The 25,206-nt window shown below is 32.3% G+C and overlaps 1 protein-coding gene across 1 annotated transcript; it reads left to right on the top strand.

The window, feature by feature from the left end:
• Positions 1-280: 280 nt before the first annotated feature.
• On the top strand, positions 281-1,294 carry LOC139887489 (uncharacterized). Its single transcript, XM_071870648.1, has one exon. The coding sequence runs from the start codon at positions 281-283 to the stop codon at positions 1,292-1,294; it is 1,014 nt and encodes a 337-aa protein (XP_071726749.1).
• The last annotated feature ends 23,912 nt before the right edge of the window (positions 1,295-25,206 follow it).

A 25,206-nucleotide genomic window follows, 5' to 3' on the forward strand; every position in this document is an offset into this window, starting at 1 on the left:
GTCACCCCACTCCCCATCCTCGTTGCGAGTTTCAGTCGGGGCCTGGTCAGTCGCATAGGCGACGCGTTTTGGGTTCGGGGAATTAAAAAAAAATCACATATAACGGCTATTTATTTAACCGTTGGCTTTTTTTTTCCTTTTTAAATGCTATATATACACAACACATATACAAACACAAAAACAAACACAAACACATATCATTTTACATTCATTTTACTCAACATATACTCCCACAGTCAAATCCAAATTCTATCATCAAAATAAAAATATTTCTTTAAAAATGAGTAGTTCCGACGAAGAAAGTTTGGTTAACGCAATGAAAAGTATATTTGCTTATCGAAATAACGTGGTGATACGTAGAGAGGTCGAGGAACAAAATGAGGCTCAAAGCTCAAGACGAAAACGTCGCTACATTCGTCGTGATCTTGTAGAAGCGCACAATCGTGAGTCTTTGCAAAATTTTACAAGATGTATTATAGACTTGTATGGTAATGTATACACGAGAGAACCGACCGAGGACGATATACGTCGGTTGTATCATAAACATGAAGAAATTCACGACTTTCCTGGAATGTTTGGAAGCATTGATTGTATGCATTGGGCTTGGGGAAAATGTCCAAATGCATGGAAAGGGCATTTCACCCGAGGCGATCACGGTTACCCGACAATCATGTTGGAAGCCTTTGCATCGTATGACAATTGGATTTGGCATGCATATTTTGGAATGGCCGGTTCGAACAATGACTTGAATGTCCTTAATGCATCTCCATTGTTTGATAGTTTACTAACTGACACGGCTCCTCAAGTTCCATACGAAATTGGGGACGTTGATTTTGATCGAGGCTACTATCTTGCCGATGGGATTTACCCTTTGTGGGCTTCTTTCTTTAAGGAATTCTCAAGTGTTGTTGACGCAAAAAGGAAATACTTTACAAAGAAACAATCTGCAGCTCGTAAAGATGTTGAAAGGACATTTGGAATTTTGCAAGGTCGTTGGGGTATTTTAAGACAACCAGCTAGGGCATATAGTGTAAACGCAATCAAAAGAATCATGTATGGTTGCATCATATTGCACAACATGATAATTGAAGACAATGGTTTTAACATCGCTGAAAATAAATCTTACTACTTGCCTGTCAACAACCTACAAGGATCAACTTGGTACGAAAGGTGTGATGTATATACCGAGAAGACAAAAGAGCTGCATGACAAAGACGAGCATGAGTATCTTCGACATACTCTAGTTTCGCATCTATGGCATAATCGCGGTGACCAAATAGTTAACGAATTGTAACTTTTTAATCGCGATAACGTATTGTTTTTTTTTTTAAATTTTTTTAGGAATTGTAATGTTTTTTTTAGGAATTGTAATGCTTAATTTTTATTTTAATGGAAGTTATTTCTATTTATGTTAATTTTATAATTATATTCATTTATGTTATATTTAAAATCATAAAAATAATAATAAAAATATAAACTGACATGTCTAACTGACAGAGATCACCACTTTCCATTTTTTCTGACTCAGCAAGTCAGGCATGACATGCAAGTGACCTCAATCACCGTGCTCTAATCAACCAAAGTATCCACTTGTTCACCGGGTAGTTCCAAAGCCCAATCATTTGCTACCGTAAACAAGGAAACAAAAACAATTTTATAACCAAATCTCCATATTTTCAATTTAAAACTCATACCCATAACATGGTTTGAATCGACGGTGCCAAAACTAAAACAATTTCATAACCAAATCGCCGCCTCCCTTCTACCACCACCACCGTCGACACCGTTGCTACCTTCGTGCCACCACCACTGGCTTGCTTCACCACCACCGCCACCGTCAATTCAGGGTTTCGGTAGCATCTACCACGAATCTGGGTTTATTAATGATTCAGGGATGTGGTTGTTAGAAATAGGAGGTTATGTATATTATTTGTGGAAGAGAGGATTGATAATTTAGAAGTTTGATTGATCTTGAAAACTTTGTTTTATTACTTACTTGCTTTGCTTTGTTGCTTGATTACAAATGAGAGGTGAATCCATCTATTTATACTACACCATGGACTAGTCTAGAATACTTCATCATCTAATATCTAGATATTTCCTAAGTATTCTCATGATAATTCTAGACTTAGATATTTTACAAGATTATTCTACACACATTCTACACACTTTCACTACTACATATTACAAGAAGTTTCTACATAATGGGCTATAATCTTGATCCAAAATATTTGTATACTTGCAAGCCCAAATCCAAAACAAATAGCCCACAATCAAGTTTAGTTTCCAACAGCCCCCCTTAAACTTGATTTCGTCACTCCGAGCATATTTCGTAATCTCTGAAAAGTCTCGTGTTTTAGAGGCTTTGTGAAAATATCAGCAACTTGGTCGAATGACTTCATGTACTTTATCTGCACCTCTTTATTTGTAACACACTCCCTGATGAAATGGTATTTCGTATCGATGTGCTTGCTTCGATCATGGAAGACTGGATTCTTTGCTAGAGCAATCGCAGACTTGTTATCCACATATATCTCCGTAGCTTCCTTTTGAAAAAACTTAAGCTCATTTAGTAACTTCCTGAGCCATATTGCATGACAGGTGCACGATGTTGCTGCTACAAACTCGGCTTCACACGTTGACAGAGTCACAATGGGTTGCTTCTTCGAGCTCCATATGAACGCCGTATCTCCCATATAGAACACGAAACCACTCGTACTCTTACGATCATCTATGTCTCCAGCCCAATCACTATCACTGTATCCAACTAGCTTGAAGTGATCAGAAGGTGAATAAAACAGGCCATAGTCAATCGTACCTTTGATGTAGCGAAGTATCCTCTTGGCCGCCTTCAAGTGATTTATTGTAGGTGCTTCCATGTATCGACTTACTAGTCCAACTCCGTAGAGAATATCTGGCCTCGTGCAGGTTAGGTATCTCAGACTTCCAACCAAACTCTTGTATTGTGTTGGGTCCACCAAGTATCCTTCATCATCTTTTGACAATTTGAGATTGTAATCCACCGGTGTGTTCATTGACTTGCAGTCATTCATCTTAAACTTCTTGAGCACCTCATTCGCATAACCTTCTTGGGATATGAATATTCCTTCTTTCTTTTGTTTTACCTCGATCCCAAGATAGTAAGCCATAAGTCCAATGTCGGTCATCTCGAACTCCCGAACCATTGCTTTCTTGAACTCCTCAAACATTTTGGGATTACTGCCAGTGAATATCAAGTCATCCACATATAGGCACACAATCATAACATCTCCTTCTTTGCTTACTTTGGTATAGAGAACATGTTCATGTGGGCATTTTGTAAAGCCATTCTGTTGGAAATACTTGTCTATCCTGCTATTCCATGCTCGAGGCGCTTGCTTCAACCCATATAAGGCCCTTTTCAATTTCAGCACCTTATTCTCTTGGCCTTTCACGATGTATCCCAAAGGTTGTTCTATATAGACTTCTTCTTCTAAGTGGCCATTAAGGAACGCGGATTTGACATCCATTTGATAAATCTTCCAGTTATGTTGAGCCGCAAGTGAGATTATCAATCTTATAGTTTCTAGACGAGCGACATGAGCAAATACCTCGTCATAGTCTATGCCGGCTCGTTGACTATATCCCTTCGCCACCAACCTTGCCTTGTATCTTTCAATTTCACCTTTGGAATTCTTCTTGGCCTTGTACACCCATTTTACACCAATAGCCTTATGTCCCTTTGGTAGTGTGGCAAGATCCCACGTATTATTCTTCTCGATTGCTTGAATCTCTTCGTCCATAGCACATTTCCAATTTTAGCTTTTTGTTGCGTCTTCATAGCTTATTGGCTCACAATCGGCAAGAAGGCAGAACAATGATAGATCCTCCATAAGCTGTGTTACCTCGTACAACTCCTCAATGCTCCTTGTGTGATGTTGTAGCCTACTTGATTCTCCTCCTGATGTTGGTGTCACTTCATTAGGTGCAGTGGTTGGAGTATGTGGAGAGTGCGGAGATGGTGTACTAGAAGGTTCTTGAACTTCTAGATATTCTTCGTTCTTTGCAATACTCTCGAATGGATAAGGGAGAAAGTCGTAGTTCTCCTCTTCAGAAACATTCCAATCCCATGTTGCTTCTTCATCGAACACCACGTCTCGACTTGAGATTACTTTACCATTCTTGGGATTGTATAGCTTGTAACCCTTCGAACTTGAGTCATAACCCACGAATATGAGTTTCTCGCTTTTATCATCGAGCTTCGTCCTCTTCTGATCTGGCACATGAGCATATGCCACACTTCCGAACACTCGAAGGTGTGAGATGCCGGGCTTCCTTCCACTCCAAGCTTCAATGGGCGTTTTGTTCTTGACACTTCTAGTGGGCGAGCGATTTGATAGATAGATCGCATAGTCCACTGCCTCAGCCCAAAACTCCTTAGGCATCCTTTTGCTCTTTAACATACTCCGGGCCATATCAAGAAAGGTCCTATTTTTTCTTTCCGCAACACCATTTTGTTGAGGTGAATACGAAAGAGTTAGAGGACGTCGTAACCCGTTGTTGTCGCAAAATTTCTTGAATTCCTTGGATGTGAACTCTCCTCCACGATCGGATCTCAACGCCTTTATGGTGAGACCACTTTGATTCTCCACAAATGCTTTAAACTTCTTGAACATTCCAAAGGTTTCCGACTTCTCTTTTAGAAAATAGACCCATGTCTTTCGACTAAAATCATCAATGAATAGAATAAAATATCTATTTTTACCAAAAGATGGTGGGCTGATGGGTCCACACACATCCGTGTGAATAAGTTCTAGAGGTTTCTTCGCTCTACTAGAAGCTTCTGTTGGAAAACTGTTTCGGAAGTGCTTTCCTAGAAGGCATCCCTCACATATTTGATCCGGATGATTAATTGGAGGCAAACCCTTCACCATTCCTTTACTTGATAATAATTTTAACCCTTCAAAATTTAAGTGCCCGTATCTCATGTGCCAAAGCCAAGAATTATCTTTGAAACATGCTTTTAAACATCTTGGAATGTCATGTTGAATATTTAGCATGAACATCCTATTCGTTGACATTGGCACCTTAGCAATCAAACCTCCTTTTTGGTCTCTTAAAGAAAGAGTACGATTTATCATGTGAATATCATAGCCTTTCTCTAAGAGTTGTCCAATACTCAGTATATTCGTCTTCATATTAGGCACATAATACACGTTAGAGATAAATTGATGCCTTCCATTTTTCAAGCGGATGAGAATCTTACCTTTGCCTTTAACCGGGACTTTAGAGGAATCTCCGAAGGTGATATTTCCACTAATTACCTCGTCTAACTCCACAAACATGTTTTTGTCACCGCACATATGGTTGCTTGCACCCGTGTCGAGATACCACAAATTTGATTCTCCGTTATCTTCACCTTTGCATGCTAGTAACAAAGTGTTTTTCACGGCTTCGGTATCTTCTTGCACTAAATTTGCTCTTTCTTGCACGTAATTGTTTGACTTCTCGCATTCCGAAGCATAATGGCCAAATTTATGACAATTATAGCATTTGGTTTGAGAATTGTCACACCTTGGCCTTCTACTTGTGTAGCCTCTCCCGCGACCTCTTGTCGGGTGAAAACTTTGACTTCTTTCTTCATTTCTGTAAGAACTATAACCTCTACGTTTGATATATCTTTGTCCTCATCCTCGGCCACGTACTTGACCACGACCTCGTTGACTCGTTTGATGAGTCTTTTCACTGCTCTCTTCCTTGAAAGACAGTTTTGCTTGTAAAGCTTGCTCCAATGGCTCCTTATTATTCTTATTGAACCTCTCTTCATGGGCTTGTAGTGAACCCATGAGTTCATCGATAGTCATTGATTCTAGATCTTTAGATTCTTCGATGGCTATGACTATATAGTCGAATTTTGAATCTAATGATCTAAGAATCTTCTCAATGACTCTTACATCACTTAGAGTTTCACCATTCCTCTTTAATTGATTGACAATCGCTAAGACTCTTGTAAAATAATCGGAAATTGATTCTGAGTCTTTCTTATTTAAGGATTCGAACTCACCTCGTAGTGTTTGTAGTCGAACCTTTTTCACCTTTTCAACTCCCTTGTGAGAATTCTCCAAGATCTCCCATGCTTTCTTGGCGGTGGTTGCACTTGCAATTTTCTCAAAAGCTCCATCATCTACACTTTGTTAGATGATGGAAAGAGCCTTTTGATCGTTCGTCTTCATTAATTTTTTCTCCTTGCCGAGAGGACCTTTTTCTGCAGGTTCCTCGTAGCCTTCCTCCACAATCTCCCATAAGTCTTGTCCACCTAGGAAGGTCTTCATTTGGATGCTCCATCGATCATAATTATCCTTTGCGAGGCGAGGAAATGTGATGACATTGTTGGCCATCATCTTGTCGAACCAAGCTCTGATACCAATTTGTTAGAAATAGGAGGTTATGTATATTATTTGTGGAAGAGAGGATTGATAATTTAGAAGTTTGATTGATCTTGAAAACTTTGTTTTATTACTTACTTGCTTTGCTTTGTTGCTTGATTACAAATGAGAGGTGAATCCATCTATTTATACTACACCATGGACTAGTCTAGAATACTTCATCATCTAATATCTAGATATTTCCTAAGTATTCTCATGATAATTCTAGACTTAGATATTTTACAAGATTATTCTACACACATTCTACACACTTTCACTACTACATATTACAAGAAGTTTCTACATAATGGGCTATAATCTTGATCCAAAATATTTGTATACTTGCAAGCCCAAATCCAAAACAAATAGCCCACAATCAAGTTTAGTTTCCAACAGTGGTTTTAATAGCATTCAAGATCTTAGATTGAAGGTACGAAGTGGTGGTGGTGGTGTTGAAAAAACAAGGAAGCCTTTCATGTTCAGTATGCAGATGTTACTAAATGGCCCGATTTGAAAGTTTACAACGACGATGAACCGTTAGCTTCGTTAACTCCAAAATCTCGGTTCAATCCAATAGCCGAATCTGATGAACATTGCGATGAAGATTCAATTAAAGAGTTTCAAGGATTTCATGTTAATTGCAACAACAACATCAGTAACTGTTAGTGAGTACGCACGAGATATTGAAGATCGATTCCTACCGGAAACAACTATGATCGCTACATCAATTGAAGAGTTTCAAGGATTTCATCATATGCTTTTTAAAAAAAAAAAAAAAATAGGGTTTTTGATTTTGTGGAAGAACAAGTTTGAGCAAGTGCAGGTTTCAAATTCATATGAAGAAGATGATAAAAAGGATGAAAAGACCCATCAAGTTTCAGGCACGTGATGGCACTTAACATCCAATTTAGACGGATGGTTGATGGAGGGACATAGTATGTTCAAATGGGACAATGGAAGGATGTTGTTAGCAAATAAAAAAGAAAGAACACTGTTAACTTTTTGGTGTATAATGTAGGAACCAATGACACAAAAAAGTCCCATATATGCAAAGGAAACAAGATGGCCAGTAGATGCAGATCTGCAGACCGTCGGAGTTGAACAATCATAAACCTAAATCGAAAAACCCAGATATATTAATACATAGATTTGTGCAGGGACGGAGCTTGAATATTAAAATTGAAGGGGTCAAACTCATGAAAATGTTAGATATTCTATTGCGAAATAAAATATAAACTATAATTGTTAATTTATAATTCATGAAAAAATATATAATAAAAATGTGATACACATAGTTAATTAACTGTTAATTACGTTACACATAGTTAATTACTCCATCCGTCCCAATTTAATAGTCCACAGACAAAATGTCACACAGTTTTAGGAAATCCCACTAACTTCATTTATCCACCAATGAAATATTTTCTCTCTCCAGATCCACCAATCAAATATCCTCTTTCCTTTCTATTTATGGAAGTGGACTATTAATTTGGGACATCCCAAAATGGAAAACCAGGACTATCTAATTGGGATGGAGGTAGTATACTATATACTAATTGTGGTAATTGACATCCAATGACAAACCACCACATACCCCAAAATACACTGTTATACTGTAGCATCACTGTTCTAATGTAGCTTTTTATTTTATTTATTAATTTGGCTATTTATCATCTCTTACAAGGGTATTATTTTCTTCTCTAGACTTCTCTAGAACATAGCAACCATTGCCAGCCTTATATTCAAATGGCTAGGCTTTCATCTACCAGATGTTTCTAGCGTTCAAGGGTTTCACCTAACAGACGATTTTTGGCGACCCATCTGCTTCAAGGTTACATCGACCTATTTTCATTCTAAATCACCACCTCTGGTGGTTGTTTCGGCGGCTGAAGGCCGTATACTTTGATCGTCTGTGTACAATTCGTCATCGGCTCAATTTGCCCTTATGGATCATGGAGATGGTGGGTTGGCCTGATTTCAGCCTGCTTTTGGCCGTCAGAATTTTTTCCCCAGCCGTTTTTATTTGGGTCATGGCTCTTTATAGAGTAACCTTCTATTTGTTATTCGATTTTTTTACGATTTCGTATTCATAATTAATTAGAATTATTGTTGCTGTTAATTTGATGTGAATTACCCTCACCAGTTTCATTATACATGTGGGACATCGGTCATAAATTCTTTATTCTTTATTTCTCCACATTAGATTTGAGTTTGGATTTAAATTGCAATTTTTACATTTTTCTTAAGTTGTGGTGTTTATTTCCATGTCTGTAGCAGTATTTACAATTTTATGTTGTTGCAAAATGGAGTAGTCATTATAAACTTAATAAAGGGTAAATCTTTGGGCATTTGAGAGGTTTATAAAATATATAAGTTTTTAGATGACGGTTCTTATATGTTCCATTTGGTGGGTTGAATTTTTCTTGATTTAGGTAAAATGACCTTTTTTGGGCTTTAATATTTTGTTTATATTTGTAATGGAAATCTGTGTTTGTTATATGTTAACCTATTTGTTATTTCTTCTTATTGCAGGTTGTTTTGGGTAGTATTTTTGTATGTTGAAATTTTAATACAAAATTGCATGTTTTCCCTTTCTAACTGTAATTGAAGGTTAGTTTTGTTGTTTATATTTGAATTTGATAATTAATTGATATTTGATTTGATGGGTTATTAAGAAAGATAAGTTATGGTTTTAGAGTTCGTAATATAGTTGGTGCTTAATGTTTACGCCTACAGATTTAAGTTGGTGGACATATATGGATAGTTATAATCTGTTATATATTTGTTCTCAGGTTTTTTGTTCATTTTTTGATAGTGTTTTGTGTTCTAAAAGTTAATGTATCGTGTAGTTTGTTGATATTGATTTTAATTATGTTATGTTTTCTTATCATTTTATTTATTAAATCATGTTTATAGATTGCAATCATTCAAAGACAGCAGATGTTTTCTTCATAAAAACGACGTCGAGTCATTGCAAGGTATAATTATCGAATTGACGAAACTACTTTTTTCTTATTTTTGAAGAAATAAATTTACCAGTTTGATTATTTGAAGAAATAAGGGGTCTTCCTGATTGTATTTGTGATAACTATTTTTGACATGTTTTTAGTGAGTTAGTTTGAGATGATTCTGCAAACCAAAAGACTAAATTTGGAGTGAGTTAGTTTGAGATGATTCTGCAAACCAAAAGACCAAATTTGGTGTTCATCGGAGCATGCAAAAATGGCAAATTTGCATCATAAGTGTTGTAACGGGGTTTATGATCAGGTAGACAATTACATTCATTCCATAATCAAATGTGTTAATAATAATTCAGTATTAATCTTAAATATATGTAGTATCACTGATTTAATTATTCACAATTAACTACAAATTTACTTGACTAAAGGTATGCTGGTATAGTGAATAATAGTTGGAGCATGTAAATGATTATATTCCTTAACTTCTCTATAGGACAAAATGATATTCACTATGTTAAAGACCAAGTATATGGATACAATGAAATGTTATACATAGATCTGAGTTAAGATAGATAAAAGCCCAATAACTATTTAGAAAGTCTCATACATATGTAAAAAAAAAATGAATGAATAATAGTAATGTGCTTACACTTACAAACTCACTAGGCCTGTTATGCAGTGTGTGTGTTTGTGGACAAACAAACATGTGTAAATTTGTTTTATCAGTTCAATATAAACTTTTAATCGTGTTATGGATCTTGCAGCAAGATAACATTTGGTCAACAGTTGGTCAGGGTAGTCTTTATACTCAATATTGGACATAGGTGTTTACATGTGCATGCCATTACATATTCGTCTAAATCATCGTGAATGCCTACGTATGTTATCGAGTCTTCTTTGGCTATTAGATGTTAAAAGTCACAGTTTTTCATTATGTAGATAATATACCATCTGATAGATATCGGTGCGCTTTCTCCAAACGTAAGATAAGTTATGAAATTTTGTACGGCGCAGGTACTTGATTGGTAATAGGTTAGGCAAAGCTTGCAAATAACGTTTTGATGGTCACAATAAGTAAGTTTTTCCGATAGAACATTTTGTGCTTGGTTATTAGAACAATTAATAAGAATCAATACTGTTTCTACAAATTGTATTTACAGATTCAACCTAAAGATTGATTTTTGACATGTTTCATGCTTTAGATTATTTTAGGTAATCCTCATTTATATTTGGCTTCTTTTGAGTTTTACATTTGCAATTGTGCTGTTTATTAACATTCATCTACACAAGGTTGAATAATTTGTCTAACTTAATATGTTATTTGCATCTTTTGTAGACACACAAGAGAGAAACAACGACGACGGATAACATGCTCAAAATAAGAAAGACTAGCATGACAAAAAAATTAATCTTTATAGCCGCCACTTGAAGTCATTTTGCTAGCTTTTACAATGATCCAACACCTTTTGTAGAACACTATATATGTAGATATATAACATAATCATTGATTGATGTATGCAACATTTCAGCTTCTTTTGTACAAGAACATAACACACCATCTATGTAAACTATCCAATTGCGCCGCACCGCACGGACCACAAAACTAGTTAATAAATAATTAATATTGGTATATATATGAGGTGGAAAGAATGAGAAATTTGATTTTTAATTTAAAAATCTAAAAGCTAACTATAGTTGGACCTTTATGAAAAAAATTATAATATTCAAATTTCAATGAAAATTTCATGAAATTGCTAGTAAGTATAAAATTGTGTGGAGTGGCCATGGCTGTAGTGACCCGTCCTAATCCACCTGGATGAAGTCTTCAACAGCTGGTCCCATTGCGAGGTACAGAACTCTATATTCCATGAATGACTCCAAGTAATATCTCTAAATGAGCAAATGCACAGCGGAAGATTTCTTTCATACCTGAGAATTAACGTGCTTTCAAGTGTCAACCAAAAGATTGGTGAGTTCATAGGTTTATTATAAACAGTAAAATTCATCATTTTGATAGACCACAAGATTTAAATACAGTACACCTATCTCGTGTACAAAACCATTTTTCATAATGCTTAGTAGAGTAGGTTCGTATCCTGTTCTTCCCCGTAGATTTTTAAATAACCGTACACATATCTCGCGCACAAAAATAATACACATAACCTGTGTATAAAAATTATTCTCTCGATACATAACATTCAATTTGATTTTATTGCTCAACATGGTAAACGACCTTAACATATAATGCGCATCAATAATATCCCCAAAATAGAACATCTCGTCTATATAATATATAAACTTCGAAGTACTAAATACCACACCCACTAGCTCTTCCGTCTAGTGAACATTCTGGGTGGGGGTGTTAAACCCGGTAGCTACCTTTAGGATTCGCGTGAATTAGGGCCATATGTAATGACCCGTAAATTTTTGACTAATTTTAAACCAAACTTTCGATACAATATAATATTTTGACACGATAAGCTAAGTCTGTTATCCCGAGTCTCAAAATTTTTAAATTGTTTTTATACATTCATTGGACCTTCGACTGTTCCCGACGGTTCACGAACAACTATTTTTAAATAGATATATATATATATATATATATATATATATATATATATATATATATATATATATATATATATAATTATATATTAAATGTTATTAATCGTATGTATGAAATTATTGTTATAAATAAATATTAATATTAATGTTAATATCATTATTATGAATATTATCATTTTAACATAATACATAGATATAAAAAAATTCGATACATTTAATTTGTCATATTATTATTACTAATATTATTGTTATCATTATTAATATCATTATTATTATAATTTGTAGTAAAATCTTGATTTGAGTTATTATTAAGATTATTAATATTGTAATTTTATAATTACCATTATCATTAAAATCATTATTAATATTGTAAATAATAAAAATAATTCAAATTTTCATTAATATCATAAATAATAACATTTTTAATATTCTTATTATTATCATTATTAATATTATTATTAATTATATAATTAGTATTATTATTAGTATTATTATTAATTGTTTATTAATACTAATTATATATAGTAATGAAAAATAAATACAGATATATATATATATATATATATATATATATATATATATATATATATATATATATATACTGATATATACAGATACATTATATGAATCAGTATTATTGTATCAGCAATATAATTATTAATTTAGATTAATTGATTACAGAATTATACAAACACAGAATCAAAATTAGATTCACGATACAATCATACTGTGTTTAATTTTTTCTTCCTGTCTCAAATGCGTACAAATCAAAGATTCAATCTTAAGAACAAAACAAATTCAGTTTGCAATCGCTATCTGTTTTTCAATATCTTTTCTTTTACTTCTGTCTTCTCCTTCCTGAGAGATTCTGCATCAACGTCAATTTCTCTTAATCACCTGTCCTTCTTGTCCGATAAGAATAAACATGTCAATCTCAAATCAGATATAAAACAAATTTGAATAGAAATCAGTAACAGAAAAATGTACGAATTTGTTACCTGTCATAATATGATTTATGTTTCTTGTTTTCTTCTTCTTGTTTGAAGAACCCTGTATGCGTTTGATACATGTCGACTGTCTTTCCTTCCACTGCTCAAGATTCTTGGACGACTTCAATTAAACACTACAAAACAATTTCAATCGAATTGGTTAGCTGTCAATAACAATTAAAGCGTACGAATCTGTTACACTTCACTTCTACTTTATGTATTTTTGTTTGTTCCTTCCTGGCTCGATTCTTCCTGTCGACTCCTTCAATTGTATATAACCAGCATATCATTTTTTTTTTCATCAAGACCCTACACTACATTAAAACAAATCACCATTACATTTATCTTCTTCTTCTGTGAACTCGACAACCCATGCCACCACCACTTCTTCTTCGAGCCAACTAAATCACCATCACTATGTAATAAGTTATTATTGTTGCTTGCTACATGAAATTATGATAGTTCAACTGCAATTTATGTTACCGATCTCCTGTTTATATTCGAACCAACCACAACCTCACCATGAGCAAACACCCTCGTTACCACACCATTATTTTGTTGTTATTTTACTACGGCTACCACCCAACACCACGACTACCTTCCACTACCTTGATGAGCCACCACCCACTTCAAATCCATTTAACCACCATCACAACCCTTTCCATTATCAAACTGATGCGTAGCAGCTTATTTCATTTATGTCTTTCTATTTTTACGTACCATAAACAACCTTAACCATCACCAACCCTTTTCCCTTTTATGTTTCCAATTGAATCAACAATATCGCCACCATATAAGACCCTTACAACCCATCACCATTAATTTTTCACAGCTATTCCTACCATTTTCTGTTACAGTGATTAACGAGAAAGATAGTAAGTAAAGAAGGCGATGAAGTAGTTATGATGGATTATAATCACATAAAAAGATATATATAAATGAATGATTGGCGATGTTGCAACCTCTGTTGCTTTGTTGTCACTAATCTTTATTAATTATTTGTTTATACCACGATTAGAAAGACAGCTAATCGATACCCCACTTAGCGTTTTTTTTAAAAAGCTTTATACTATTCGATTTCAAACTCCACTTAAGAAGTTGGGACAACTTGTGGCTGACAAAAGAGAAACGCATGGGAAGTGAACCAATTAATTAAAACAAAATGGTGGGATTCCTGTTGTCGACAAAGACAGAAAGCAAAGGAGGCCATTTTATATCTTTATCTAGAAAGCAAAGGAGGCCATTTTATATCTTTATCCTTCTAAACCAGAAGAAATAGCAGCTCTTTTTCTTTTTAATCGCTAGATTTAGAAACGGGCCACAAGTGTCGCTTTGGGTTAATCGTTCTTGGGCTCCAAGTGGGCTGTACCAACTTAACAGGACTACTATTCCAGTTCTTCTTGTACGAGATTGATAGGGATGATGATACTACAGCGATTGTTTATCTGTTTCTATATTTTCTTCTTCTTTCGATGATGAATGATGTTTGGATCACGATAATGGTGATTACTATAATTATGATTTAGACGTGATGGCTATGATGATGGTGACGAATGTAGATGATGAAGATGATGATAATTTATGATTGATGATGAATGATGAAGAAAAACCCATCGGTTGTTCTATTCGCGTTTTACCCTAACAGTAATCTGTATTGGACATTAAAAAGGGTTTTGGGCTTGAGTAAAATTGTTCATGGACTTAATTAATGGTGGGTATTTGGGCCTGTTACAATAAGAGTTGGATTACGGGTTGAATAAAATTAGTGGGGAGGTTTAATCAGATATACGAAACTGGAAGAATGGTTTGAGAGGGTTGCGTGTTATCGAGAGGTCGCGGGTTCGAGCCTGGTTCAGGGAATATATTTTTAGAAAAACTTTTAAAGGGGTATACATTTTTATCTATTACTATTATCACTAGTTATTATTATGATTATAATTGTTATTATTATTATTATCATAACTAGAAGTATTATTATTATTATTATTATTATTATTATTATTATTATTATTATTATTATTATTATTATTATTATTATTATTATTATGAGTATTACTTATGATATTATTATTAATTTTAAAAACTTTAATACTAATATCATTATGATAAAAAGATTTATTATTATTATCATTATGAAAATAATACAAATTATTATTATTTTTGTAAATATTAGTATTAGTATCTTTTTATAAATAATAGATTTTTTTATTAACATAAGTATTATTATTTTTATTATCACGAGTACTATTATTATGTAATTACTAAAATCAGCATCATAACTATCATTAACAGTAAAATTAATATTTTTATAATTATTGTCTTTAATAACATTATTATTATCATTAATAGAATCATTTAACATTATTATCTTATTTATAATATTAAGCATCATAATCATTTTTACCACTACTAATATTATTTTGGTATTATTATAACTTCTATTATTAATATACAAATGATATATATTTATTACATATAACATAACAAAAACTAACATTTTTATATACAAAATGAATATATGAAACATATATATAAGATAAAAATGATATAACTAATAAATTTATATATATATTTGTTCGATTACAATTATGTATATTAATAGATATACAAATTATATAGGTTTGTGAATCCGAGACCAACCCTGCATTGTTCATTTCCGTCGTATGCATATTTTTACTACAAAATATCATATCGTGAGTTCATTTGATTCCCTTTTACTCTTTACATTTTGGGACTGAGAATACATGCGCTGTTTTTATAACTGTTTTATCAAATGCTTTTGAAATATATTTTGAACTGAGAATACATGAAATGCTTTTATAAATGTTTGATGAGATAGACACAAGCGAAACATTCCTCGAATGAATTATTAAGCAGATAGAAGTTCTATGAATTATTATTGAATTAGTTGGACGTTATAATTGCCACTAATTGTTGTGAATATTTCCCCTGATTATTATTGCTTGGTAACCTAAGAATTAGAAATGGGTACAGTCCTAATTCACGCGAATCCTAAAGGTAGCTACTGGGTTTAACACCCCCACCCAGAATGTTCACTAGACGGAAGAGCTAGTGGGCGTGGTGTTTAGTACTTCGAAGTTTATATATTATACAGACGAGATGTTCTGTTTTGGGGAAATTATTGATGCGCATTATATGTTAAGGTTGGTTACCATGTTGAGCAATGAAATCAAATTGAATGTTATGTATCGAGAGAATGATTTTTATACACAGGTTATGTGTATTATTTTTGTGCACGAGATATGTGTATGGTTATTTAAAAATCGCTAGGCAACCTATGGGGGAGAAAAGGATACGAACCTACTCTGCTAAGCATTATGAAAAATGGTTTTGTACACGAGATAGGTGTACTGTATTTAAATCTTGTGGTCTATCAAAATGATGCATTTTATTGTTTATGATAAACCTATGAACTCACCAACCTTTTGGTTGACACTTTTAAAACATGTTTATTCTCATGTCTGTAAGAAATCTTTCGCTGTGCATTTGCTCATTTTAAAGATATTAGATGGATTCGTTCATGGCATATAGAGGTCAGAACCTCGCAATGGGACCATCTGTTGAAGACTTCGTCCAGGTAGATTAGGACGGGTCGTTATAGGTGGTATCAGAGAGGTGGTCTTAGCGAACCAGGTCTTGCATTAGTGAGTCTGGACTTCGACCTAGTAGTTGTTAGGATACATTAATGAGTCTAGACTTGGACCTTGTCTGCATGTCAAGAGTTTTGCATATCATTCCTTGTCAAAAAATATCTACTTATCACTTTCAGTCTCGACACGTCTTATTGCAATTAATGCATAGATGGTGTACAGACAAATTCATATCCCATCACATTAGACCTTGTCTGACATGTCCGTAATCTACGGGATACTCCGTACTATATATAGGTATTGGGTATTCTATGTAATTAAAATATCATCCGGTATCCGAAAATCATTGCATATCGAATATCCTTTATCAAACCATACGAGATGAATTCTGTAACCAGTTTAAGTTCCTCGGATTCCGACAGCTATTTCGATATGGATTTCCACTCGAGCTCTGAAAGCAGTATAATCGGAATCGATCAACCAATCAGCCATCTTCAATTCTGGATGAATTAGGGATGGGTTCGAAGTAAACTTAATCAATGAAAACGAGAAGAAGGCGATTCCTTTCCATCAACCAAATTTTCTCTTGGCGAAGAACCTGAAGCACTTATCAGCGAACTCATTCGAAACACTATTTTCACCCTCAATTCCAGAATAGCTCGTAACGATTACATAATATCTACAATTCTAAATCTTATTCATCCACTTGTTTAAACCGCCAATCATCCCGGAGTAATAGAAAAAGTCAACGAACTTCGTGCTCGAGTAGTGGCTTTGGAGAATGTGGTGCAAAGATTACAAGCACCAGCAGCATCACCGACATCAACAGTACCACCAGCACCAGCACCACCAACAAAACAAGCCTCAACATCACAAGCCTCGACTTCACCATCCATACCTCGAGCATAATCATCGTTCTACATGACGTTTTACATCATTTATCTTCGTTCGACATGGCAATTATGTAATCTCTAATGTTTTAGAGATTATGCATTCTAGTTCTAACGGTAAATCAAATGAGTTTAATATTATGTTAACTCATTAAATCCATGATTACATCTGAAGAAAATATATATGTATATATATTTTCATAAAGATTGTAATTAAAAATTCTTTTGTGCAAACTGTTAATGATGAAAATATTCTAACGGGTAGGTAATACCTAAGAAATATTTAGATTTCACATTAAAATGTTACACAGTACAAACTTCAATTCTGATTCAACAGTCAATAGCTATACTCTTTACAACCATAGATATACGTATCCGTTCATCCACGAATAACCATTTTCATTTTAATTCAATTCCATATACGAATTTTTACCAATCAGAATCCAAGTGAAGAATTGACAAGTGGCATAATGAAGAAAATTATGGACAAAATAAAATCTATTAGTAACTAATTAATTAACTACGTAAAACTTCTTCATCATCTTCTGATCTTAAATATTTTAAATTCTAAGATTATATATTGGACTATTGGACTATTGGACTACTAACATTGGACTACTAACATTGGACAATTAAAAAGTATTAAAAGAGTAGGAAATATTAATTATAACACATTTTGATTTAAAAATATCGTTAATAAGTTACATCTACTACAGTTAAATATTTCCTCAAGTTGTCACTTGATTTCTTCTTAAATATTGTATGTATCTTGACGATTACCATCTGCGTTCAAACCCTTCAAAATTCTTGAAAACAATTCGGATTGATAACCAATGACTCAGATATGATAATGCTAATGAAGCAACCAAAGCTATAGATGGTCTTAATGGCTAAAAGTTTGATGATAAAGAATGGTACGTTGGAAAAGCTCGAAAAAAGATTGAAATCTTCCTTCTTCATTATATATATCTTCAATATTTCTATAATATTGTTATATCTTCCTTAATTGCAATATCCTCAACATTCCGAAGATATTCTTATATCATTCACATTCATAAATTATCTTCGCTTTCATTCAATCCTTATTATATCCTATCGAAAACTGCTTTGACTTCTAAATTCTAATGAAACCCTAGAAGTTTTAAATCCTTGGATATTCTTGAGTAATATTGGAATGAAAGCATGAGTTAATGTAATATAATGACACTTGATCAACGTGATTATATTATGATAAGTCATGCGAAAGTTCTAATGGATTGTGATGATGGTAATATTTGATCAACATTACCATCACCACGAACCGTGTTACTTGACTTGTATTCATCATGAACCATGTTACTTGATTCGAATTCGTCATGAAACCCAACTCAATCTGAGAAGGGCATTCATAAACTATCTGCGTATTAATCTCGAAAGAAAATCTCTAATCTTATCATTTTCTTCTTTGATGAAACATTCTTAGATGACTAAAATCTTTCTATTAAAAATATGAGTTCATATCTGGTACTAAAACATTCTCGATTTCTATTCCAACCGTCACCACTCAAATTTCGGGACGAAATTTCTTTAACGGGTAGGTACTGTAATGACCCGAAAATTTTCGACTAATTTTAAACCAAACTTTCGATACAATATAATATTTTGACACGATAAGCTAAGTCTGTTATCCTAAGTCTCAAAATTTTTAAACTATTTTTATACATTCATTGGACCTTCGACTATTCCCGATGGTTCACGAACAACTATTTTTAAATAGATATCTATATATATAAATAAATATAATTATATATTAAATGTTATTAATCATATGTATGAAATTATTGTTATAAATAAATATTAATGTTAATATCATTATTATGAATATTATCATTTTAACATAATACATAGATATAAAAAAATTCGATACATTTAATTTTTCATATTATTATAACTAATATTATTGTTATCATTATTAATATCATTATTATTATAATTAGTAGTAAAATCTTGATTTGAGTTATTATTAAGATTATTAATATTGTAATTTTATAATTACCATTATCATTAAAATCATTATTAATATTGTAAATAATAAAAATAATACAAATTTTCATTAATATCATAAATAATAAAAATTTTAATATTGTTATTTTTATCATTATTAATATTATTATTAATTATATAATTATTATTATTATTAGTATTATTATTAATTGTTTATTAATACTAATTATGTATATTAATGAAAAATAAATACAGATATATAAAAATAGATATATAAAAACAGATAAATATATATATATATATATATATATATATATATATATATATATATATATATATATATATACTGATATATACAGATACATTATATGAATCATTATTATTGTATCAACAATATAATTATTAATTTAGATTAATTGATTACGGAATTATACAAACACAGAATCAAATTTAGATTCACGATATAATCATACTGTGTTTAATTTGTTCTTCCTGTCTCAAATTCGTACAAATCAAAGATTCAATCTTAAGAACAAAACAAATTCAGTTTGCAATCGCTATCTGTTTTTCAATATCTTTTCTTTTACTTCTGTCTTCTCTTTCCTGAGAGATTCTGCATCAACATCAATTTCTCTTAATTACCTGTCCTTCTTGTCCGATAAGAAAAACATGTCGATCTCAAATCAGATATAAAACAAATTTGAATAGAAATCAGTAACAGAAAAATGTACGAATTTGTTACCTGTCATAATCTGATTTATTTTTCTTGTATTCTTCTTCTTGTTTGAAGAACCCTGTCTGCGTGTGATGACCCGGAAAATTTCGACTTATTTTGAACTAAATCTTTATATGATTTAATATTTTCGTCATGATAAGAAATGAATTCTAACAAGTTTTAAAATTTTTGTAAATGAGTTTTATATAACGGTTGACCACCCTGTTTTTCTAACGATTCACGAACGTTATAACTTGTGATAATTATATAATTGTGTGTATATATATATATACGGAAACATGCGAATAATATTTATATACTAAATGATAAAAATTTACTATTGAATGATGCAATTTCAAATTAAATTTTTTTACGTATATGATCATTTTATTTTTATGATGTAAATTTTTTAATTTATAAGAAGAAACGCAATTAAATCAAAGATGTACAAGCTGTAAAGCACAACGTACAACAATGTAACTTAAATAGTTAAATCGAAATTAATTCATTTACTATTCATATAAATAGTAAATGAAACGAAATTAATTAATTTACTATTAACATGAAAGCGACAAGATAGAAATTATTAATTATAAGTTACATAATATACCCCTAAAGTATTTGAGAAATACAACTTTTTAAATATTTACGATTCAAATTTGATTCAAAATTATTATTATATTTTATTTCATTATTATTATATTATTATATTTATTATATTATTATAATTAAATTAATATTATATTATATATCTTTGTTCAGTCAAAAACTAGGAAAACACATATTACGTGTACAAACTTTATAAAAGAACCTTTTTACAACTAATTTTATAAAGCTTAAGACCAAAACAGATATATATGTATTCAAATATAATAAGTAGAATTTTTACTCGTACTTTTACCCGTCAATTATTAGCAACAAGAGTACGAAATACCGGTCCGTGAAAACTATCGGCAGATATTATTGAATTCTAATTCACACATTTTATTTTTTATATTATTATATTATTTTAAAATTATTATATTATTACTTTGTTATATTATTATATTATATTATTATACTATATATATGACTCGATTCAGTTTCTGGAATCGATCATTTTACACATACGTACATATATATTACTCCATAAGATCTTATCATTATTATTATTTTATTATTATTATTATTATTATTATTAAGATTATTAAGATTATTATTATTATTATTATTATTATTAATCTTATATAATTATTTATATTAGTTATGTATACAAAAAATACTACGACGAAGTTCTGCTCAAATGATTTCAAATCGAGTTTTCAAATAAGTCAAAGCTAAGGAAATCATGGGTTATAGCTATGGAGGTTATGGATAATGTTCGTGGGTATTGTTAGCAAGTCAAACCTAGTGTTTATCATCTCCGTTGCGTCTACGTACTTTTCTGCAATATTGAATCACAATATTGATACGTGAGCATTCATATCTTATCTTTTATATATTAATAGTGTATCCATGTCTAGTGCTTGAGTATATATGTTTATGTATGCTTGTATGCTTTAATTTTGTCATTAGATAGTTTATGATGAATCACGAATTTGATACATATGCTACTGATATAAAGTATATGATATGCATGTCGTTGGAAAGCTGTAGAAAAGTTAATAACTTTTCATTTAGAAATCGCGTGATTTCGATGAACGGATTAAAAGATATGGTCAACTGAATTATGTTTGACGTTAATTGAAATTGTGTTTGAAACTGTAAATTAATATTTAAACAACTTGTATATGAGATTGATAAATTGGATTTTTAGATATTACTAATCGAGTAAATGAATTTCTATATAAGGCACATCTCGTTTTGTTGAACAATTATCAAAGTTGACTGTCTTATCATGTTTTAAAACTTTATAAACACTATAATCTGGTTTTACAAGTATTGGAAAACTATGTGAAATAATAAAATATTATCGATTGCCATGATAATTCAAATATAATATAGCTCCTGAAATAAATAATATTTTGAGTTTGATAAACTATAAATTCATTCAATTATCAAGACTTATACTATGTTAATATAATAAACATGTATAGATTTAAAGATCATATTGGGTCAGGTTGACTTTCGACATGACTTTTGTTAACTTTTGCATGTCGGTCTCGAGCATTAGGATTGTGATACACTATGACCTGACCTAGCTTGTTAGACTTGTATTGACTAACATATGTTCTCTAGGTTGAGATCTACGGTTATTTTGCATTCCGAGTTTCGACCACATTTCGGTGAATGACCTTATGTGCTGCTAAGGTGAGTTTATAGATCCCTTTTTAATTGCTTTTGCAATCTATATTTTTGGGCCGAGAATACATGCACTTTATTTTAAACGCAATGGACACAAGTACATACTAAATTCTACACCGAGTTTGAACCGAAAATCCCTTAGCTTTGGTAACTAGTAACTGCCGATTATAAGAACTAGTGGGCGCGAGTAGTTATATATGGATCCATAGGGCTTGACATCCCCGTCTGTTCCAGGTATAGAAACCCTAGCCTGAACTATAAAACAGACATATGCTATTTGAGGTTAGCACATTGGTTTGCGTGTATTGTACATGTTGGTTGCATGTATGTTAAAACAGGGGTACTTATTATATAGACGTTAAAGTTTAGTTACCAGGGTGCTCAATCTTGTAGAATATTTTGATAAATGTTTCTGGATGAAACAACTAAAATCTTGTGATCTACCTTTATATACAGATTATGCGCAACATTAAAACTATGAACTCACCAACCTTTATGTTGACACTTTTAAGCATGTTTATTCTCAGGTTCCTAGAAGTCTTCCGCTATTTTCTTATACGTTATACAAACTATGTGCATGGAGTCATACATGCTTTATTCGTGAAAACTTTGCATTCACAAAATCATCACCATGTATCTTATTTTGACTGCATTGTCAACGGATGTAGTATTGTAAACTATTATTTACGGTGAATATCTATATGTAGAAATCATCAGATGTCAAAAACCTTGGAATTAGATATTCATTTATGGTGTGCCTTTTCAAGAGAATGCAATGTTTTCAAAACGTATCATGTAGAGGTCAGTACCTCACTGTGAAATCGATGAATGATGTATTCATCCAAATGGATTTGGACGGGTCATCACAGTTGGCATCAGAGCTTGAGGTCATAGGGAACCAGAATTTGCATTAGTGTGTTTAATTGGTAATTGTTAGGATGCATTAGTGAGTCTGGACTATGACCGTATCTGTTTTTACCGAGTTTTGCTTATCATTTCTTGTCAGAAATTACTTGCTAATCATTCTTAAGTCTATACGCGTTTTTCTGCATTTATTGCATAGATAGTGTACAGACGAATTCATATCTTAGCATATATGTTACTGTAAACTTTGCCTGACATCTTCCGAATATTCCTCCGTAATTTATGGGATTTTGGTATTATATATACATATGTAATTTATGTATTGAAGAATACCAAATCTAAGTCCTATAATCTATTTCACATCAAAAATCATTTCCTTGATTATACAAGATGGATCCCGCATCAAGTTCAAATTCCCTAGATTCCGATAGCTCTTCCGATATGGAATTCTACATGAGCTTTGAAAGCAGTGTGACAGGAATGGATTAACCAATCAGCCATCACCTATTCTAGATGAATTGGAGATGGGTTCGTAGTCTACTTAATCATTGGAGACAAGAAGAAGGTGATCCCTTCCATCCACCACATTTCCCCCTGGGCGAAGAACCTGAAGTACTTACCGGCAAACCAGTCTAAAACACCATTTTCTCTCTCATTTCCAGAGTATCTCGTCATGATGATATACTATCTCAAATTCTAGATCTCATTCATCCGCTCGTCCGAACCGACAATCACCCCGGTTTAATAGAAGAAGTCAACGAGCTTTGCGCTCGGGTAGTGACTTTAGAGAATATGGTGCAAAGGTTACAAGCACCAGCAGCATCACCGACATCAACAGTACCACCATCATCAACACCAACAGTATAATTACCACCACCAACAACAACATCTGCATCCCACACCTCAACACCACAATCTGTACCTCGAGCATCAATGTCATACTCACCATAGATACCAAGGAGTATCAACAACAATAACCGATGAAGTATTAATTCATAACTTTATTGGAGAAATATTCTGCGATGATTATGTAATCTCATAAGTCTTAGAGATTATTTATTCCAGCCGTAACCGTAAATCAGATGAGTGGACCGAAACGATAGAAGGAAGAGTAGAAATCCTGACCAAAATGGTACACGATTTACAAGCTAGACTTGTTTTACCAGCAGCATCAACAGTACCATCAGTTTCACCAACACCGGCAAAACCTGTAGCACTACAAGTTCCGCCAATTCCATAATCACCAACATCATCACAAATCAACAACGCGTATATTGTATCAACGAGTTATGAAGTACTAACTCATTCCCCCTGAAGAAATTATATGTATATTTTATATATATATATGAATTTTGAGATCAAAATAAATCTTTTCATACTAAGCTATTATGTATGAATTGAAGAAGGGTAGATACTACTCAGTTAAATTCATATTACTAATATGCTATAATGTACATCCTTCGTCAACAACTTAACCATCGTTAACTACAATCTCTGTTTCAATTCAATAAATTCCATTTCATAAAAAACCATGTGTATTATTCAATTATATGTTTAATTTTACACTTTCATTTTCGATGGACTCGAAACTTTCTAAGAAAACATCATTCGTACTTTGCGAAGTTCATAAGAATTCCACAAACACTAACATCATTCATCAAAGAAATATCAAGAGATGAATAACGAAGTAGTAATTCATAATTTCATTCAAGTGGAAGAAATACTCAGCGAAGGTTACGTAATTTCTAAAGTTTTAGGGATTTCTCAATAATAATTCCAACTGTATGTAATATGAGCAAATGCACAGCGAAAGATTTCTTTCATACCTGAGAATAAACATGCTTAAAAGTGTCAACCAAAAGGTTGGTGAGTTCATAGGTTTATCATAACCATTATTTCAATATTTTAACAGACCACAAGATTTTCGTTTATATATATGTAC

This window comes from Rutidosis leptorrhynchoides, chromosome 1, assembly GCF_046630445.1.
Source record: "Rutidosis leptorrhynchoides isolate AG116_Rl617_1_P2 chromosome 1, CSIRO_AGI_Rlap_v1, whole genome shotgun sequence".
NCBI lineage: Eukaryota > Viridiplantae > Streptophyta > Magnoliopsida > Asterales > Asteraceae > Rutidosis > Rutidosis leptorrhynchoides.